This window comes from Micromesistius poutassou (genome assembly GCF_964030765.1).
Source record: "Micromesistius poutassou genome assembly, chromosome: 2".
NCBI lineage: Eukaryota > Metazoa > Chordata > Actinopteri > Gadiformes > Gadidae > Micromesistius > Micromesistius poutassou.
Genome location: NC_140272.1, coordinates 21389720 through 21411383, shown reverse-complemented (window position 1 = coordinate 21411383; position 21664 = coordinate 21389720). Strand labels below are relative to the sequence as shown.

The 21664-nt window shown below is 42.8% G+C and overlaps 3 protein-coding genes across 4 annotated transcripts; 2 read left to right on the top strand and 1 right to left on the bottom strand.

Annotated features, from left to right (window-relative positions):
• The first annotated feature begins 610 nt into the window (after positions 1-610).
• Positions 611-9747, top strand: LOC311339209 (rho-related GTP-binding protein RhoA-C). The gene is made up of 5 exons (XM_084464586.1): positions 611-758; positions 4471-4628; positions 6282-6402; positions 6610-6740; positions 7852-9747. The coding sequence occupies exons 2-5, from the start codon at positions 4473-4475 to the stop codon at positions 8020-8022; spliced, it is 579 nt and encodes a 192-aa protein (XP_084320712.1). The 5' UTR covers positions 611-758; positions 4471-4472; the 3' UTR covers positions 8023-9747.
• A 1963-nt stretch (positions 9748-11710) lies between these two features.
• LOC311338442 (F-actin-capping protein subunit alpha-2-like) lies at positions 11711-17098 on the bottom strand. Its single transcript, XM_084463714.1, has 10 exons — positions 17006-17098; positions 15043-15106; positions 14563-14614; positions 14410-14473; positions 14105-14311; positions 13682-13761; positions 13437-13515; positions 13286-13357; positions 13096-13158; positions 11711-12978 (listed from the first exon to the last, which is right to left on the bottom strand). Exons 1-10 carry the CDS (start codon positions 17042-17044, stop codon positions 12838-12840), a joined length of 861 nt encoding a protein of 286 aa, XP_084319840.1. The 5' UTR covers positions 17045-17098; the 3' UTR covers positions 11711-12837.
• Positions 17099-17839: 741 nt separating this feature from the next.
• On the top strand, positions 17840-21211 carry LOC311339116 (uncharacterized protein). Of its 2 annotated transcripts, none has more exons than XM_084464478.1 (3): positions 17840-18195; positions 19024-19255; positions 19979-21211. In XM_084464478.1, the coding sequence occupies exons 1-3, from the start codon at positions 18043-18045 to the stop codon at positions 20617-20619; spliced, it is 1026 nt and encodes a 341-aa protein (XP_084320604.1). In that variant the 5' UTR covers positions 17840-18042; the 3' UTR covers positions 20620-21211. The 2 variants fall into 2 exon arrangements, with proteins under 2 accessions (XP_084320604.1, XP_084320603.1); XM_084464477.1 differs by having other exon boundaries at positions 17840-18264.
• Positions 21212-21664: the final 453 nt, after the last annotated feature.

Genomic DNA, 21664 nt, shown 5'->3' with positions numbered 1-21664 from the left:
ACCAATGTATAATGAGTACCTGGACGCATTGCTTATATTATCTCTCTAGTTAACAAAATAAACCACATTCAATTAATAAAATAAACATACTATTTGATTCCATTAATATTAAGCAACAATATAATTATTGTTGCTATTCAAACATGAATACACCATTAATACTTTTTTATAACTAACACGGCAAAGTGACCACCAAATGTTTTGGCTGTGTTTCTGTCTGCAGCAGGGTGCGACGCACCGCCATGAATAGGGATGATGTCATCTCGGAATGGGAGAGGAGGGGAGGTAGAGACAGCTCTCAGTGGGAGGATCCTGGGAGGGGAGGGGAGGTACTGGGAGAGGAGGGGAGGTAGAGGAGAGGAGGGGAGGTAGATGCAGCTCTCAGTGGGAGGGGTGGGGAGGGGAGGTAATGGGAGAAGAGGGGAGGTACTGGGTGGGGAGGGGAGGTACCGGGAGATCAGGGGAGGTACTGGGAACGAGGGGAGGTAGAGACATCTCTCGGTGGGAGGATCCTGGGAGAGGAGGGGAGGTACTGGGAGAGGAGGGGAGGTGGAGGCAGCTCTCAGTGGGAGGATCCTGCTAGAGGAGGGGAGGTAGATTCAGCTCTCAGTGGGAGGATCCTGCTCGCCTTTCCCGTTCTCCTTCCATCCTCGATCAATTACACCATACTGCACCAAGTGACTGCGTGTCACCATCCAGAGGAACATCAAGTGGGGAAGTTAACATATTCTAAACGCACATTCGCCGTCGGACGAAAGGTAAGGCGAAGTACATAACGAACTAATCCTCTGTGGTTTTAACGCGCTTGCCTTTGGACATATGGCTCTCTAAGGGCGATCAGGAAGCTTCGGATTACTTCGGTGAAACAACTGTGGTTTTGGCCCTACTTAAAAACGTTCGCATGTCTTATTTATTTTCCTCTTTGGATCGCCTAACCACTGAGGTTTGGGTCAAATCCCCTCTGAATGCAGTCCACTGCTGGGCGTATTTCAACTGTTGTGATGGTGTTTCAAGTAAAAGCACAGTGTGTCTTTACTGAACGCATCTCCGCTTATAGGCAGAATACTCTGTTCTATGAATTAAAAATACCTATACATTATTATTATTATTATTATTATTATTATTATTATTATTATTATTATTATTACAATACAGAGAAGAAGCAGAAGCAATACACGGCTAAAAGAGTTGGCATTATATATATATATATATATATATATATATATATATATATATATATATATATATATAATTTATTTTTTTTAAAGCCTCTTATTGTGTTGATCCAATGACGTTTTAATGTGGCCCAACATGACCCAACAACTTTTGGGTCACAGTTCAAAAACAAGATGATAGCGATAATGTTGTTGTTTCCTTATAAGGCATGTTATGACGGCCATGGTTATTATATAACGTTGCCTTTTCTTAGGCTCATTAAGTCTATCAACTATTTTGAACAAACTCTTTTACAGTTTAGTAAAAGGCTCTCACCTCTAACCTCTCGGCTTTCCTCTCTCAGCGCTCAGCTCTCAGCCCAGCCCTGCTTTTGCCTGCTTCTGAACTCTGTCCCATTGTTCACCCTCTCGGAGTCTCACATACGTCATTGCTGTAGTGCTGGATGTAGATTGGTCTGGGTTTAAGTCACTGCTTGTCTGACGGGGAAATTCCAAGATCTTCTATTGATTTCTGCTATTGTTACTACCGTGTAGGTCTGTGCCTGTATGCAAACACAAGGAATGACTTGCTGTCATGCACTGCATATGGAAATTTGAAAATAGGGCAAATTACAAAACTAGAATAGGCTGTCCCATAAGAAGCTGGCTGGCCTTACGTTATGTTGATATATACTATTATATTGGCTCTCCTGCAATGATTCCATCCTCTTTCTATTGCATGTAAACCATAGACTGTATGCGAAAAACATATGTTTTTTTTTTTTTTTTGTTTAGATAATAATATATTTAGATAATATCTGAATAATCGGTTTAAAGAGTAATTTGGGTTGCATTGATTATGAACCAAATGGGCGTTATAGTCAGAATTTCAAATAGACGGCAGCACCACAGTCCAGAGTGTGTCCTGTCAGGTATAACCAACCCAGAGAGTGTAAAGAGTTTCACTTCTCACTGCACTATACAGCCTGTTGCATAACTTCCTGTCCGCCCCTAAGCCCAGTGAGACCTCTTGAGGGACCGATGGGTGGTTTGGGAGGTGGTCATTTATTAACCCAAGGGACTTGTACTGTTAATAATCTACTGCAGCATTGCTTACCTGTTGGACAAGCCTGTAGAGTCTGTTGTAGGTGGTGGTGTTTGTTTTTGAAAACACAGAGTGACCAAGTATCCAATCCCTGTAGTGTCTAATTGCAGGTCTGTGAATGCCTCTTTGCAACAGGCCAAATGAAACCTAACAATATGTAGTAGCAAAGCTGGCCTGCATCCTAACACACACACACACACACACACACACACACACACACACACACACACACACACACACACACACACACACACACACACACACACACACACACACACACGTGGCCTGCCTTGGATCTGTTAAGTTCTTGTAAGTTTGTGATTATTAGAGGATTTATATCATGATCATTAATCCAAGCATCCAGGTATTTCTTATTGAACCTGGAGATGGTTGGCTGTGAAGCGCGTGTGTCGACCAGCCTCAACTGAGGCTCATTCAAACAGAACGGCCAAAAAGAGCAGATTCCAGAGAACAGGAAGTGGACTGTTTTGTTTCACAGGGCCATTCTTTAGGAGTCTGCTTGTTTGGCTTTAACACTGAGTGCCCCACTGTAGTTCAGCCTTCTCACAGTTCTCAGATAAGAATTTATGTAATTGATAGGTTTCCATGTACTTCAGTAGGTTACTGAAGGTTACCTGTAAGTTTCTGAATGTGTTGTGTGTGTCACAATGTGTCATAAGATAATACCGAGAACTGATTCCAAAAAACTGATCTCAACGAAATATTTACCACACCAAGGCCATGGCTTCATAATAGTGTATTGGGACTGTAAAGCACTAGTTAATGGTTAGACTATAACAAGAAGAGAAGAACCTTGTATAGTAGGTTACTGATGGCATGTCACTAAAGTTTGACCTGGTTTTCAACGGTCATCATTGCTGCCTTGTCACATTATACAATGATTACTAAAGTATCGGGGTATTGAAAATAAACATACTTACATTTTAGGATGTTTGAAAAGCCCCCAAAAGCCAACATCTTTTGAAAATGTAATTATTGAAATTTAAAAGGTATTTTATTCAACATTTGTCCAGCAACCTTCATGCCTCGGTAGTCTTACACAAACAAAGTAGTTGCACAAACAAACTTACACAAACAAACTTCCTTAACAAAGTTAAGGAAGTTCCTGAAGTTGCCAGAAAATTACCAAAAAGCCTAATATCCAAAGGAGGTGAGAGGAGTGTCTGGTCACAGGAAGATGAACAGAGCAGGGGAGGAGCTGGAGGGGCCATCTGGAATGTTCCTGTCAGGAAGTGAATGAGGTGGAGGCTGGGGTGAGTCGCTGTGCAGCCTGGCGACCCCTATAGATCATCTCCCGGCTCACCCTGCAGCCGCGCTGCTCATCATACGAGCACCTGGCTCCCAGGGAAGCTCTCCATTATGATCAGTATTATTGTTGGTGAATCCCAGGGTGGTGATGGTCACCAGTATTAGGATTGTCACACTGAATCATCCTGTGTTCACAGGGAGACGGTAACGCCTCGGTCAGTCATCCCCGCCCAAGGACGCATTTGTTTGGTTTAATTTATTGGTTTTATATTGAAAGATATTTGTTGCCGACCATGGTTCCATGTTTATCTTCAGTCAATGTGTTTGGCTGAACAAGGGGAGGCGACGGCTGACTGCCTAGCTGGAGGGTGCTGTCTGTGTTGTGGAACTCCATAGACTCAACACAAGCAGTCAATCCACCGAGGCAAAAAGCCAGAGTGGAGTTATTGTTTTTCACACCACATCACTTAAGATTCCAGAGACTGGGATTGGTCACCAAATTCAATGTTTCTATTATTTATAGTAAACAAGGAATTTTGTTCTTATCAAGTTGCTCTCTGCAGGGAGATTCTGCCCTCCACTTGCTTTGATGGAGACTCAAGGTCTTCTAATGCAGCACACAGCCTTCTCTCACACACTCACCCTCGGATTGAGCCAGCCTGCGTTCAGCTGGTCAAGGGATCCCTGCAAGCGCATGTTGATTCATTCATCCAAGCTGCAACTTTCCATGAAGAGTGAATGTATGTGTTGAGAATCCACCCAGACAACATTGATCCAACAGAGCTTGTAGATGGTTCCTTTTACATCTATAGTTCGGTCACACGTCAACCGTTAGAACAATGTCTCGTGTGTATCGTGCAGCTAATTGTATTATTGCTCACCGAGCCAGCGACATGAAGCACAGATATAACCTAACGCCTCTAGCTGTGCTTTCTCCTTCAGTGATGGCCGCCATTCGGAAGAAGCTGGTGATTGTGGGAGATGGAGCGTGTGGGAAGACCTGCCTGCTCATCGTGTTCAGTAAAGACCAGTTCCCCGAAGTCTACGTGCCCACCGTGTTTGAGAACTACATCGCTGACATCGAAGTGGATGGAAAACAGGTGTGTGTGTGTGTGTGTGTGTGTGTGTGTGTGTGTGTGTGTGTGTGTGTGTGTGTGTGTGTGTGTGTGTGTGTGTGTGTGTGTGTGTGTGTGTGTGTGTGTGCGTGTGTGTGTGTGTAGTCCGTTGGGGGTCTGACTCAGTGTGTGGGGGCCTGACAAAAGCCTTTTGTTGTAGGCCTCTGCTGACCACCTCCTACGCGTCCAGCACTTGGCAAAACAGGAAGTGACTCAACCTCCCTGGCTTCCTGTACAGACAGCGAACAGGGATGTCCACTAGCAACCACCTAGCTCTAAAGACCCTCCATCCTCCTGTAGATATTTTTATTTTATTATTTATTTATCTTGAAAGCTGCTCATTTCCTGTTCTAGAGAGGCCACAGAGGGACGCTTAAATGTTGAGTCACAGGAAATGTAGACTTCACTGTGGAGATAAGGAGATGTCTTCCTACTGGGGGACTGCAGAAGTCTCGGCACAAATGTCCCCCCATCACCAAATTCCAGCCGCAATAGTCGAGTGTCCTCTCTGCTGCCCCACCCACCTCCCACAGTACAGCACAGGGAAGTTCTCATGGCCTTCTTGTCTTGGGTGACTTGTAAGGACTTACTAAAAATAGTGTGTCCTTTTCCTCCCCAAACAGTTGGTATCCTGCAGCAGGTCCGGAGGGAACGCCACTGTGCTCATTCCTCATGTCGGCATCGCAGCATGCTAAGAGCCTGCTAACAGTCTGCTAGCAGCCCGTTAACAGCCCTGCGAACAGCCCTCTAACAGCCCCACTAACAGCCCTGCTAACAGCCCCACAAACAGCCCTACAAACAGTCCGCAAACAGTCCGCAAACAGCCCTCAAACAGCCTGAAACAGCCCACTAACTGTTGTTTTGGGGGGGGGGGAGCCTCAGGATTGCCAATGGATGGAGCTTCCATTTGGAAGGAAAGGCCTGGTCCCTTATCTCAGATTTGCACTAATTGAATGAATCTATATAATAATTGGATAAGACCCTGTCCCTGCGCGTCTTCCAGAACACTGATAACGGAATTAAAGTGATGTACAATGAATGCATTCCAATCAGAAGCACTAATGAGACTCTGAATAGAGAATCAAATCCATTTTGGGGTGGTTATTGTTGGATCTGATCTGCTGTTGTACCACGCTCGCACCCCGCTTCTAGTACCCGGCTGAACTATGAATACTGATGAGGCAAAATGATATCATATCAATAAAGTAATACTTAATTTAAGTTATTTTGCATGAAAAACATGTGTAAAGCAAGCAGTGTTGGGAAGGGACTCAACCTAGCGCAGCCTCTCCTGGCTGCGTGAACCAAGACTTTTCTGTCAGATAAATGCACCAGACACATGATGAGTGTTGCACTTCCAGAGGGAAAACAAACGGCCAGCCCCCTAAGGACTGGATGTTGTTACAGTTTGATATTTTAACACTTTATAAACAAGCGTGACAAAAGCCAGTACCCTTGGCTTCATCCAGCTCTGGGTGCCAGTCCTTGATTACACCGGCTTCAGGGTGATGATCAGTTATTCTGGAGGGTTTTTTCAAATTCAAATTCTTTTCACTACTACACTACACTAAATGTTTTATCATACGTGTGTGTGTGTGTGTGTGTGTGTGTGTCTCTCTCTCTCTGGTCTGACCTCAGGTGGAGCTGGCTCTCTGGGACACTGCGGGCCAAGAGGACTACGACAGACTGAGGCCGCTCTCCTACCCTGACACAGATGTCATCCTCATGTGCTTTTCCATCGACAGCCCCGACAGTCTAGGTGAGTGACCGGCCGGCCGTCCGTCTCCGGGCCCTTGAGGGGGGGGGGGGGGATTAGTGTTGCTATAAACGTCTTTGCCTCAGGGCTGAGTCTGCTGCAGTCACAACAGGAATTGTGTTTGGCCTGTTCATAGTTTTTCTCCAGAGACTATTTCACTGTCTGTTGTCTGTCATATTTATAACCACTGGTATTCCTCTTCTCTAACAGAGAATATCCCTGAGAAGTGGACCCCTGAGGTGAAGCACTTCTGTCCCAACGTGCCCATCATCCTGGTGGGCAACAAGAAGGACCTGCGCAATGACGAGCACACGCGGCGAGAACTAGCCAAGATGAAACAGGTACACCTACTCAAGTCCTCTGGCTGGCTGACGAGTTTTGTTGAAGCAATGTTGACAGCTGGGGGGGGGGGGGGGGGGGGGATATGCAAACAAACCAAAGGCAGATGGATAAAATAGGGAACCATTGATTATCGTTCAATGGTGCATTTGGTCATTATTTTATCTTTGTTGAGAGTGTATTTTTCTTTTCTTTGTTGTCCACGAGAGAGAGAGAGAGAGAGAGAGAGAGAGAGAGAGAGAGAGAGAGAGAGAGAGAGAGAGAGAGAGAGAGAGAGAGAGAGAGAGAGAGAGAGAGAGAGAGAGAGAGAGAGAGAGAGATTTTAATATGAAACAATTGTCTGTTTTCAGAGAATGTGTTCGTAACATAATATTCATATCATTATTAAGGTCAATAAAAAACCAAAACTACAGCTCAAAGTCGGGATCTTCCAAATGTCAACCCCTTAGGGACACTAATGACACACACACACACCCTGAAAGGACTATATTTAGCTCTTTCTTTAACTTTTTAAATGGCACACTGTGCCTGCATCATGTGTCAGAGTGGTCCAACATGTCATTTCCCAACATTCTCTGGTGTAGCTGGTCATAATAATAGGAACATGGAGACAAAGCCCAGGGACTTTTTCACAGGCGCCCCCGTCAGCTTTTCCTTTCTCTTTGTGGCGTGGCAGCGGTCAATGACTCACCCGAGCTATCGGCGTTTTACCGCCTTTCAAATGTTCAAACTCACCCCCAACATGCATGCTGTTAGTGTGATGTCTCTCAAAACAGTTTCGTTTTTTATGTATGAAATCTTTTCAAAGCAACTGACTTTTTTTTTTTTCTAGCAGCCTTTTCCTCCGTACACACAATATTGATTTGGGAAAAAAAAAGTTTTGGCAAAAAAGTCATTCTTTCACAATTCTATAAAAAGTGACGGCTTCAGTGAAAGTGTACACATAATGCAGGTCAAGTAATTCTTTCTTTCTTATGAACTAATCTTCTTTCCCCTCTTTTAAAGCACTATTGTCACCCCTATCGGGCTGTTTCGTGAACCTGTAACCATGAGACTTTCCAATGTGTCCTAAAACCAGGCTGTATGTGATTTGTGTGACTATGGTTTGGACAGGAGCCGGTAAAACCAGACGAAGGGAGAGAGATGGCGAACCGGATCAACGGCTTCGGCTACCTCGAGTGTTCTGCCAAGACCAAGGACGGCGTGCGGGAGGTGTTTGAGATGGCCACTAGGGCGGCGCTGCAAGTTCGCAAACGCAAGAAAAGCGGCTGCCTTCTGCTGTGATCACGTAGCCAGGCTAGGCTAGGCTAGGTTAGGCTAGAGTTGTAAGTCAAGTGACCCAAGAAAACATCCTGAGGACCACGAGGACTGACCTTACATATGGCGTCCTTGTACCGTATCTCCCATTTCACGGTGTCAGGTCGGGTGAACGGGGAGAAGAGCAGTGCTGACCAATACCACGGACGTTGTTTATAGCATCAGTTAGAAGTGAACATTCTGGACTTTGTTTTTCCTTCCTTTTATGGCACAAGCTGTCTCCTCTATGTATTTCTTTTGCTTTGCCATTTTGAAAATGCAACAGAAATGTCCACATTTGTATGCAAAAAAAATAGTTCCATGTGCATTCATCCTTGCTTGCTAAAGATATGTATATCTGTACACACGCTCTCGCTCTCCAGATTTAGTTTTTGTAATCACGGTAGGCGCGGTCTGAGGAGGGAGCCTACTGAAGACACGTTCTTGGCTTTGCCAGTGCCTTTTTTTAATTATTATTTTTGGTTTTTATTTTGTATCCATAGCGACAACATCTCATTATAATATATCACAAATTCCAAAGTACAAAGACCAAGGCTCTGCCCTGTTTCAGTTCCTGTCACCAGGAGTGGCCTAATACACCCTAGTTTACTGTCAGGTCCCCCAGTGTACCCTGGTATACTGTCAGGGCCCTACCTTATAGCCCCCCCAGTGTACCCTGGTACTGTCAGGGCCCTACCTTATAGCCCCCCCAGTGTACCCTGGTACTGTCAGGGCCCTGCCTTATAGCCCCCCCAGTGTACCCTGGTACTGTCAGGTCCCTACCTTATAGCCCCCCAGTGTACCCTGGTACTGTCAGGGCCCTGCCTTATAGCCCCCCCAGTGGAGCTCTGCCCCATTAGTCGCTTGAAAGTTGCACTAAAAGCTACTACATACAAAAAAAACTACAATTTTGGGCCCCCCATTTTAAAGAACATATTCTTTAGAACGTGTTTATAAATAATTTGATATGAAACAACATTCCCAAGCTTGCTCAGAGGGAGGTTTGTGAGTCACAGGTAATGACTGAGATGTGTGTGTGTGTGTGTGTGTGTGTGTGTGTGTGTGTGTGTGTGTGTGTGTGTGTGTGTGTGTGTGTGTGTGTGTGTGTGTGTGTGTGTGTGTGTGTGTGTGTGTGTGTGAGCCTCCAGACACATGCAAGAAAGCCAAAGTATTTGGAGTTTTAGATGTTTCAATCATTCAAGCACAGTTTCAAAAATGGTAAAGGCGATTTTACATTTCAAGTATTTTAATCTCTTAACCTTTAAATTCCTGCTATTACAATGTATTGTGCTATGGCAACCAAACGTGTACTTCTGTTTGTTTTTAAGGAAAGATTATTGTTGTTGGATTCAGGGGATCATTGATAATTGTCATTATTAAAAGAAACACTGAGCAGAGTTGAGACCCGGACACTGAATTAATGGAGGGATGACCTCTGACTGACAAACATAAAAACCCAATATGGTTGATAAGGGACCTTCATCAATCAGGTGTAATGGAAGTTTTGAACACAGGTGTATCTCATGATGTTAATAATGGACACTGGCTTACAGGCAAATAATTAGCTAAATGAGCTTCATTAGTGAGTTCTTCCCCCTAGTCCACCTCTGTGATGACAACCTATTAGGAGGCTTAATATTAGGATGCCACGCAGTTATGAAATTGGGTTTATGTATGTACACACAATAAATAAAAGAAATGTATATAAATACATATACAAGCAAGTTTCTTCAGAAGCAGGGTGTAGTCCAACTGGTCTATAAATGAAAGGTTTACATGCTCACCTGCATCAATAGATTTTATTATCTGTGAAGTCATGGTGTACTCTCAGGTGTCACATCTTGTTTAACTGGTCGTCGTTCCAGTGGGGCAGCATTCATGACTGATTCCTTTTTGATTCTTTTCTCTCTGAAGAGCGTGTTCGCTCAGTCCAGAGCCTTCGCTTCAGGCTCTGGGTCGCTGTGCCTTTAGCTGAGCAGCCGTCTCTTTTGGTTTAACCAGAGCAAACGTCTTCGACAAGGTTTAAAGTGTGTCGTGTGTGGGTGGGGCCTTCCACAGACATGTTGGAACAGATAAACGGTATTGGTTCCTGTTTGATACACCCAGATGCATAAGAATGTTATTGAGCAAAATGTGGAAAACACAGGGGCACAATTTTACTTCTTTCTTTTTTCACTGGCAAAAAATGAATGTCTTTTAATGTTTTTAATACTTGATTTGCTTAGATATTGTGAAGAGAGGATACAACCATTTTGATTCATAAATATAAGAAACCCTCTCAACTATTAACATGAGCTTCAGATTAGTGGTTTAGTTCATTTCTTTAGTGTCTTGGTTACAACAAACTGACATACATCAGATAGTATATAGATATATATACGTGTTTATACATATTTATGTATGTATATGTATATATACATGTGAATAGTGTTAATATAGTGAATATAGTTATAAAGGGCTAGAGGACTCAAACAATAAAAGAGTGCTCTTTTGGTTCTACATTTGGGATCAATATACTCCCATTATTACGCAAAGCCATGCCCTCTAGTGGTCAAGTAGATGTACCGTAACCAACTAAATAAAATGTGGGTGGTGTAGAAACATTTTTTATATGGGTTAATGGGTCATATTTTCTATGGACTATGTTCTAGAGACAATATGATATAACTTCAAAGGTCTTCACTGTTTATGAGCACAGGAAAACATGAATGAAGGAATTTCCTAAACAAAGGAGGTATGGTCTTCGGGCATATAACTAGGGCATGTCTACTGTATTTATACCCATTTCATGACAAATTAAAAGTTGCCCTCATGACAGTCAAATGTATGCATTGTTCCTTTCAGTACAGTTTAGATATCGTAGCCTCTGACTCATTACGTTTCAAACTGCTTCTGCCTAATCATTATTATGAATTGTCTGGATATTGTTGAGAATCAAGATAATTTATATAGAATCTCAAGTTAAACGCTTAGCAAAAAGTATGATGATAGATGACTTGCCATATTTGTTTAAGACCTATGAGAAAACAATGAGTAATACAAATAATTAGTACATTAGTTTATAGCAAGTAATGAGAGATTAATTAATACAAACAAAAACACAGGTATCGGACAATAATGAGTAAAGTTATTTTTATAAATAACTTGAATTCATTGTGGGGAGCTCAACCAGAATGAGATTAGTTCTTCATGATTCCACACCAGCCCCAGAATTTAAGTAATTCCCAAGTGGCCAAACGTTGAAGGGATTTCAAAAGATGACTGTGAAATATAAATATAAAAATATTAAATACAAATAGGCGCATTATGCTTCATTATTAACTAGAGAAGAAAATGTAATTGTTTTGAAAGTTTGATATAGGCCTATAATTTTCCTTGTTGCTCAGTTTTTTTTATTGATTTATTTGTTGATTTATCTGCTTGTTAACATCTGCTCTGATGATTAGGCCAAATGTTAAATAAACCAAACAAATCAATAACTATAGTAAATAATCTAATAATGAATGAAATGATAAGTGTTGATAAGAATGTAAAATAATTAGTTATGGTCATTATGAGCTTTCTATATATATATATATATATATTTTTTTTTTTGAAAGCTCATAATGACCATTAGCAATTAAATCCTTAAAACAACTGGCACTAGTCTACTAACGTGTCAAAACCCAAACACTGGTTGCAGAATAATGTTTTATTCATGGTTTGACATTTTTGGACACAAGAAATATATATCCCACATACAGACGATATATTATACAAATGCAAAGTGTTCATATTCATCTATATGTGTGCTTCATTGTAACAAAATTGCATCCGATTGATTTTTCTTCATTAACTGATTTTTATTAATAGATATGGGATGATCTTTTGTTTTGCCTTTTAAAGAAAAAAAAGTTATGCCGATTAACAGTTAACATTTGGCACCCAAAACTTCAGCTCCTACATGGTTACACTAGGACACAATTCTGATAACCCAATAGATACAAGATAATATTTGGTTTAATTACTTATTCCTTTTGAATATTAAATGTATGTACTTATATTTTGTATAAAAAAATATAGCAAAAGCTGAAGGCAAACAGTGGGCAGGGAATACTTTTTAAGCCATGGGGAGTGTACGTTATTCAGACTCAATATCTGAGACCTTACTCTGCATAGGAGAGCAGCCACAACCAGCCTGCAACTTGAGCTTCACAACTAATGAAATCCAGTCAGCCAATGGGAGGCTTTTGGCTGACAAACACTGCAGTTATTTCTCATATAAAAAGAGGAAATCGTGCAACGCAGTTGGGTCATTAAATATCAGGCTTTATACCCACCAATTGTCTTTTTATATGATGGTGGTGATGGAAGCTCTATTAAGGATGTCATCTTACGATACACCATCTAAAATGTTTGCTACACGAGGTGTGGTTTGATACAGTATGACACCATACTATACAGGTGGCTGTGTGTGTGTGTGTGTGTGTGTGTGGCAGGGAACTAACCCGAGCCTTCACAGTGTCACCGAAGGCATCAATTGTTCCAAGATAAGTTGTTTGCAAATAAGACCGCTCAAAGTCCTTAAAGTGAAGGAAATCTTCTGAAAGTAAGCCCATTCCCTGGCAGAAGACCAAAAAGAAAACCAAATCAAATCAACAAAAACCAAATCAAAAATTAACTTTCTTATATGAGATGTCACGCATCTTTCATTGACATTTAAATTAATTACGCCTCCATTTACGATTCCAACCGCACCCCCCCCACCCTCCCCCGTTTTGTCTTTGCACACACAACAAGCAGAGCAGTCACAGGCACTACGTTCTAAGCATTCTGCATCTCTTTGCCAATCTTATAGCTGAGGATTTTGTTCCAGTCAATCTTGGTGCGGGTGACCGGGAGTTGTCTGCGTAGAGCTTTGAACGTGGTGTCCGACATGGTCTGGTAGTTCTCGCTTATGGCCGTCTGTAGGATAACACAGAGGGAGGCTGATCAGCATTCCTGCATAACGGCTGTACAAGGTCCACTGAGAGCTCCCCTGGAGGCCTCAGTAGCTGCCCTTATGTGGTTGATGACGCCTACCTGGTATTCGTTCTCCGCGTCCTCGATGATCTTAACAAACTCCTTTGCAGTTTGCACTTCATTCTGCTCAAAACAAGGTCTGCATTAAGGCTGCATTCAATTTTTTATATTTATTGAATGGGAGTTTAATAGTAAAATGCAAGATATTATCGCAATTTGGACCTTAACCAATTGAGTGGATCATACTTACAGACACTGTGAGTACTTCTTGAATGTCTTTATGACTGACCAGCTGGACGTTTCCATCCTCATAGTAATGCACCTGGATCAACGGCACAATGTTTAAACCAGAAAACAGAACCACTGTTTTTCTCGTTTAAGGAGAGCTTCCAGGTGATTACCTGTATCTTCAGGACTCCGACCACCTGGGCGGTCGACTGGGAGATGCTGAACTTCCACTCAGATCGGCAACGACCGTTCCTACAAATGAGAAGGGCACAAATTGCTGAATATGCATAAAAACAATAAAAAGGAAAATCATCTGCTTAACTGTGGCAGAAAAAAATATAAGTAAATAAAGTAATATATAAGTAAATTAGTAGGAATAACACTGTACACAATCATTTTATTTCATATGTCAACTGACCAGAAGTTTTTGGGTTGAAACTGGTGTCCTTCAATACAAGCAATGATGGTCTGCTGGCCATCTATGGTTTTCCCATAAACCTGAGACAGATCACAACACAGGGAGGTGGATGGTTCTTACTCTTTGTGGATCAAGGAGCCCTTTGGGGATTATTCTTGCCATGTCAACATTATCTCTCCCAACTAAACACTACCATTGACCTTATGGAAATGTTGTGTTCTCCAACCTTTACGGCAAGGCATTCTTTCATGTGTCTGCAGTTTGAAATACAAACATACAATCCCAAAATAGGAGTAGTGCAGCTTTAAGCTGCTTTCAAAGAGCCCTCCACACAGACCTCAGTGGACTGTATTGTTGCTGTATTGTTCATTGAGTGCCCATCCGGCATCATGTCCACTATGTGGTTCCCCAGACGGCCCTTACAGTGCAGACTCCACTGGGGTAGTGCTCTTTGACGTAGGCCCGCAGCGCGTCGTCGCAGGCCTCCGTCCAGGACCGCAGCGCCGCCTCGCCCTCGTGGGGCTGCGGCCCGCTGGCCTCCTTCCTCAGGTGGTCGAACTTGAAGGACACCTTGTTGTGGGGGTCGAAGAAGCGTCCGTTTCCCAGGTCGCCGTGCTCTGTGATCAGAACCTATGGAGGGATGGGGGACGGTGAGTGTCTGTATGCCAGTAGTATCTTGTGACATGATGACCGCTTGTATTATGTTGTAAGATCAGGCAGTAACTTGCCTGATCTTCATAGCCATCGATTTTGGCTAAGGTGAACTGATCCATGTTGTACTGGGCAAATGCACTGTGTTCAAACAGAAATGTCACAAATCAATTGGATGCATGGGTGTACCAACAGTATTTTACACTGGATGTATAATAAATCTTGCTTACTTGGCTGCGCCTTCTCTGAGAAGGTTGTCATTATTGAGCAGTAGTCGCACATCTGAAAAAGAGTGCATAGTAATCAATAATAGCTGTGCTTGCTTGAACGAAGCCAGTCTAAGTTTAGTAACGAACAAAAAAATCAAATCCACCGTTGGAGACACATGTTTGTGTCAGGTTTGCTTGATTCAGCAAAGTGCTGCTACTAAATTAGGTATTCACATTGTGCTACTATTGCCTATAACGCAAGCCCACAATGAAAACTTGTAACAATTTTGCAATGGGTTTTACAACCCAAAACCTATTTGCAGGTCTTTTGTGGCATCGGTTTCTCTTCTGTCAGGGATTGCATAGAATGGACTGTCTATGCATGTATTGGTTTCAAGCCTATGTGCTCAGGCATTCAATTTTGATACCCTCAGTTTCAAACTAATTATTATAATTATTCCTGTGCAGAAGCCTAGGGAAGTTTAAAGAACCAAGACTTACCATTAAAGACCTCATTAAACTCTCCAGGAGGAGCATGGATAACAAAATTGGCAGCAATCCGCACCTACAAAGAAAAGGATATTATCATTAGAATAACCCGGGCCTAGGGTAGTTTCTAGTATGTCATATTTGGCTCAATCATTGTATTCAAAAAGGAACTAAACAGCTTGCACAAATACACTTCCTCAGGGAAGAGGATCTGTGAGTAGCATAATGCTCTCATTGTCACAATCCCTTTTACTCTGCAATTGATCCGTAGTAAAGTTGTTGCTTTTTAGGATACAGGCGACTTCTGTGACACCTGTGGCCCACGGGGGAGCCGTGGGCTAACTGTTGGCCCCCAGCTTGTTAGCTCTACTTTGACCACTCCTTAAATGGCCAGCAGGATCCGTGGCCGAGGAGGGCTTTTCTTAGCAGCCGTTCTGCATGTGTAAGCATGTCGAGTTGGATGGGACCAGTTGTAGTACAGCAGCTATGTAAATAGGGGTTCTCCAAGGTTCATCAAGACAGGTAGTAGAACTTAACTGATAGTTGATAATCAAGTTAGAATGTAGAAAATCTGTAACATAAAGAAGCCTTCAAAGACACAAAGCCATTTTGAAACTGTATAACTCCATGCTCAGCTGAATGTCTTACTGTCTGCAACTATGCAAATTGTAGCCAGCATTATGACAAAAATCCACATTTTTCCTTTGCCTCATCAGAACATATTGAGTGGAAGCAAGCATAAGGGTATGCCTCCTCAATAGAAGAAATTGTATACAAATATGTACCCAACAAAAAGGGCCATCCCAGTATCAATACTGTCAGACTGTGGTCCCAGTATCACTAGTGTCATCGGTCAGGTTGTAGTTGTAGTCCCAGTATCAATACTGTCAGACTGTGGTCCCAGTATCAATACTGTCAGACTGTGGTCCCAGTATCACTAGTGTCAGCTGTCAGGCTGTAGTCCCAGTATCAATACTGTCAGACTGTGGTTCCAGTATCAATACGGTCAGACTGTGGTCCCAGTATCAATACGGTCAGACTGTGGTTCCAGTATCAATACGGTCAGACTGTGGTCCCAGTATCAATACGGTCAGACTGTGGTCCCAGTATCAATACGGTCAGACTGTGGTTCCAGTATCAATACGGTCAGACTGTGGTCCCAGTATCAATACGGTCAGACTGTGGTTCCAGTATCAATACGGTCAGACTGTGGTCCCAGTATCAATACGGTCAGACTGTGGTTCCAGTATCAATACGGTCAGACTGTGGTCCCAGTTTCAACACGGTCAGACTGTGGTTCCAGTATCAACACGGTCAGACTGTGGTTCCAGTATCAATACAGTCAAGACTGTGGTTGAGGTGAGGAATGTAGACTAAACTATTTGACATGTTACTGCAGGAGGGAGCAACATCACCCAGTGACGCCCCGTATTGAACCAAGGAGGGATATGGTCATATGACCATTATAAACTATAGCAGTAACGTTATACGACAACTAAAATGTGTGATCCAGACCTCAAAGCCAAAGAGAGTATATCAAATATATATGTATATATCATTTTCTGGTTGGATGAGTAGAGGTGTAGGTTTCAGGTCACTACTCGTCGATCAGTGCAGGAAGTAGCTCCACTTCCCTTCATGTACACTTCTAAACATTAAACATTCATCCTCTACTCATACACCATGTTGACCAGCCATATGTTTAGCGAACGACTGTGACTTAGGCCGACTATGACCCGGGCCCTTCCATGTGTACACCGACATTATCCAGATAAACACTCTGAACTCTGAAACGTATCGTTGCCAACACTAACATGTTAGCTTAGCTCGATAGCCAGCCCGGACTCATGTACACATTACTTTATCCTCTTCGCCCTCAAGCACCGGGATCGTTTTCGAACATATCTGACATGGCCACATTAAAGTAAAGACGTGTGGATATCGTAAGGTGCGTTGTTAAATGTTAAACGAATACCTTCTCTTCATCGGTGAGCTGGTCTTCGCAGTCCGCCATCTTGGCTCATTGAACTGTTAACGGAGCAGGCACTGGGGTTGCCAGGTAGCACACATCCTGCACACACACACACACACACACACACACACACACACACACACACACACACACACACACACACACACACACACACACACACACACACACACACACACACACACACACACACACACACACACACACACACACACACACACACACACACACACACACACACACACACACACACACACACACACACACACACACACACACACACACACCATCATCATATCATAGTGCATCACATACCATAAACATACATCCGACAAACGATAGATACCATTGAGTGGTGTCTGTTGAAGGCCAAAGTATACTACTCAATGCTCAATACTTCTTAATGAATACAGCTTAATGGATACATTAAGAGGAATACAATGTCATATATTCACATGGTTACAACCTTCATTGTTCATTCCAAACCTCATACCAGGATCAAATTAATGATATGTTATACATGTTCACGTTTCATATTTGAGGAAAATAACGTATTCAACTGGATTTGCAGAGTTAAACCTTATTTACTTTCATATAATAAAGCTTATGTTTCTAACCCAGATTCAGTCCTAATCTGGCAACCCTGATTCCTGAAGCAGGAAGAGCCCAGTGGTCACGTGACGACAGCAGTGTTGCCAGATTGGGCCAGATATCCCGCCCAATCTGGCAACACTGGCTGCAGCGCGCTGCAGCCAAAGTTGCCAGATTGGGCAGGAAATCTGGCAACACTGTCACGACGGGCCACCACAGCAGCAACAGACCAACAATGTGACGGGATGGTGGAGTTAACCTTCAGCAATCTCATAACACGTGTTTTAATGAGTTTCCTCCCGGTTAGAAAAAAGCGAATACAAGCTGAGAGACCAAATGACATAACGTGTTGGAGACCTAAACCACATTGGCCGTTTAACGCCAGTGATCCGCGTGTGTTGGCTCCTCGTATATAAGTGAGGGCTGTCAACATGGGAGGCTGCTCGGCCACAGGCTGTTCCAGTCGCAACGAGAAGGGGAAGAAGCTGCATTGTTTTCCCCGAGATCCTGTCAGAAGAGAGATATGGGAGAAAATGGTTGGAAGGCGCAACTGGAAAGCCCATGACAGGTCGAGGCTCTGCGAGGTGATCTGTCTCTTCAGACTCCCTGGTCCCGACCCATCCGTCTCTGTGGGTCCCGACCCGCACCTCTCTGTGGGTCCCGACCCACACCTCTCTGCAACGGTTTATTCAGTCAATGATTAGTCCAGTAGGCCTACGTTTGCCTGGACTAATCATTGGGCCGATCGTTACAAACCTTTTAATTTTACAGATATTATTAAAATCGATTAATTGGAAAGTATGCCCCCCTGGGGTTACGTTGCTGCACTTTATCCTGAACCTAATATACATCATGCAAAATGTTGCCTTTAGTTGTCTTTCTACATCACTTTGAGATAAGTCATAGCAAATGTAAGGTGATCATTTAACAGGCATAACATGCCTTATGCAGTATTTACCTCGAATTATTAGGCCATATTGTATCACTAGATTCTGATGAGCAGCTTGTCAGAAATTAACAATTTTACTTCATAAATCATTATAATCATAATAAACAATGTATGTTAATTATTATTTACAATACTCTAAGTATTAATTGTTATCTAGAAAATTAACTTTTGATTTGTTTGAGACACAGATTGTATACATTTCCGTTCTCCCACCCACTCAAAATCCTATTAATTATGCAGTGGGTCTGTTGCTAAGCAACTGGTGCCTCAACAGCTGATCATTGAAATGTTTGGTATCTGGAGAAGATTGAATAGGTAACCCATGAAAAGTCCAGAAAAGTAACGTCAAAGATTAAATCTTAACATTTTTGATTAACTTTGCCTCATCTGCCTTTCGTCAATGACCACTTGGCTTTATAATCTGTTTGTTCTAAATTCCTTTTTATTCTGCTACCCTGCTTAGGACCACTTCGAGGAGTCGCAGTACGAGTCCAGGCGCATGGACAACTTAAGGAAGTTGAAGCCCAATGCAATTCCAACCAAGTTCAACCACTTTAAGAAAAACAAGACGCTACGACAAATAGTGGAGAATCTGACAAAAACACTAGTTCACTCCCCTCTGCCAGAAAGACACAGTGTTGAACACTCCTATAGCCAGAGTTCAGAGAAGGGGCCCACAGAGAAAGAGGATAATGGTAAGAACAGCTGTTGAAGAAATATCAAATGTAAAGCTTCCTATTGCTTGCTAATATATGGGAGTGGTGCTTCATACACATTTTTCATACAAATTCCCGGAGAAGTTGGACCATTGATGTAATTGGTCCGGCATTTGTGCACTCCATTCATCCCATTTGGAAATATTACCTAAGGTTCCTACTAATCCACATTTTTTACAGAAACCAAGTGGATGTTGCAGACTCCAATGTTTTCACAACATGCTTATTATAGTACATTGTTATAATAGAAAATAGCCAAGTTTGATGATTTTAAAGGACCTTTTGTACTATGTCAGATTCCCCCGCATTTCCAAAAGGTGTATCTGCATTTTTCAGGATGGACTTTTCCTAAGAAGTCCTACTGGCTAGATGTAATCTGCATTCCATTGGCCTTTCTTTTGTGCAAAATCCAATCACAGCCGTACTTGTGACCCAAAGCACTTTGGCCAACCATAAATTGTAGTGACCAAATTTCAATACGGCAGGATGACAACTATACAGACATTATACACTTAATCAATTAATTGTTTTATTTTTTTCCTTATGCTGACTTTTACTTATTGTTAACAGCAGATAGCAGAGGCTTCCTGTTGCTTTGATCAATATAATCAATCCATACTTTTCTACATTTACATTTGGTATCATATGTAGATCAATGACAATCATATCATTATTAATTGTATATTGTTCCCATTATTGTAGGGTACCACTTCAATATGGACGATGGCCCAGGTGATACCATACTAAAACCAGAGAACTTTGGACTGCCTCTACATTGTGTTTTTCTACGACCACTCGACAACGAGGACCTTCCCCCAGCCCTGTGCGAGCCCTCTTCAGAGCAGCCATCAGAACACCCAAAGGAGAACGGCCAATCCATGGCAAACACAAACACTTATTTGCCGGGTTGTGAGATAGCACATTTGAAGGATGCCATGAGAAAGAAGGACGAGCGAATCGGGATTCTCCTCAGGGCGGTGGTGACGGAGCGGCGAGAGAAACACAGGCTGGAGCGGGAGAAGCAGAACCTGGTGCAGAACATTGAGAAGGTGTTCAACGCCAATCAGCTGGCCCGGCTCGGCCGGAAGAGTGGCCGAGGCGTCAAGTGGTCGAGCGAGACCATGGAGAAGGCGCGGCAGCTCAGGGCGGCGTGCGGGGTCAAGGGGTACATGATGCTCAGGGCACAGAACCAGCCACTGCCGTCGTTACGCTGCCTCAGGAAGCTGACCCCCCTGAGGAGGAACGGACTGGACAGGGGGCCACAGCGGACCACAGGAGGGGGGGACAGTTTACAAGCCACCATTGGTGCAAAGGGTGCCTATGCTGCAAAGTCAATGCCATAAAATGGCTCTGTCGTAGTTGTGATGGGTCTTTCCCTGTTACAAACGGATTAGGGCTGGGCAAAATGAAGTATTTATCATTGAAAAGAATTATAGCATTTCACACGGTTTCAGCATATCTGAATAGTTGCTCTTGAAAATAAAAAAACAAATCCCATAGTAAATAATTTAATTCAAGTTTGGAATAAGAATGTGGTATGATATCCGATGACCGTATTTTATATTAATTAGGAGTTTAACATATTGTGAATTTTAGGACATGCCTAATTCTCTCATCAAAATGTACTGTAAATTGTATATCATAATTGTTAGTTTGGGTCTGTATGATGCCAATCAAATATGGAAAGATAATAAAATAATAGCCTAGCCCTAAATCAGACAATAGCTGCCTTACAGTGCAAGCCTTTCCCTTGTCCCTAAACCATGGGGTCTGTGCCTGCCAGAAAGATACATGTCCACACCAAGACGCAAGTTACATTTTGTTGGGGTTAGTATACGTTTACTCACTTTGCTTGACCATATCCCATAGGCATCATGTTAAGGTGAATTAAGATTAACAGATATGCATTGTGCCCAATGTTGGATGTCATTTTTGCCTTAGAATAAAATTTTGCCTATATGTGTGCAGTAAATCCAACTGTATTTTTATATTATGTTGTGTTCACTTACACAAGGTCATGGTTAATGTTGAAACTAATAATACAATGCAAAATTATGCTTGATTATTTTCTGGAAGAAATCAGACATGTCCATGGAAGAAATGTGTAATTGGACATGCTATGTCTCCACAGAGCACCAGGGTCGTCCACTAGGCGACAGTAGTCCCCTCAGAGCACCAGGTTCGGCAACTAGGCGGTAGTAGTCCCCTCAGAGCACCAGGTTCGGCAACTAGGCGGCAGTAGTCTTCTCAGAGCACCAGGGTCGTCCACTAGGCGACAGTAGTCCCCTCAGAGCATCAGGGTCGGCCACTAGGCGGCAGTAGTCCCCTCAGAACCAGTAGTCCCCTCAGAGCACCAGGGTCGGCCACTAGGCGGCAGTAGTCCTCTCA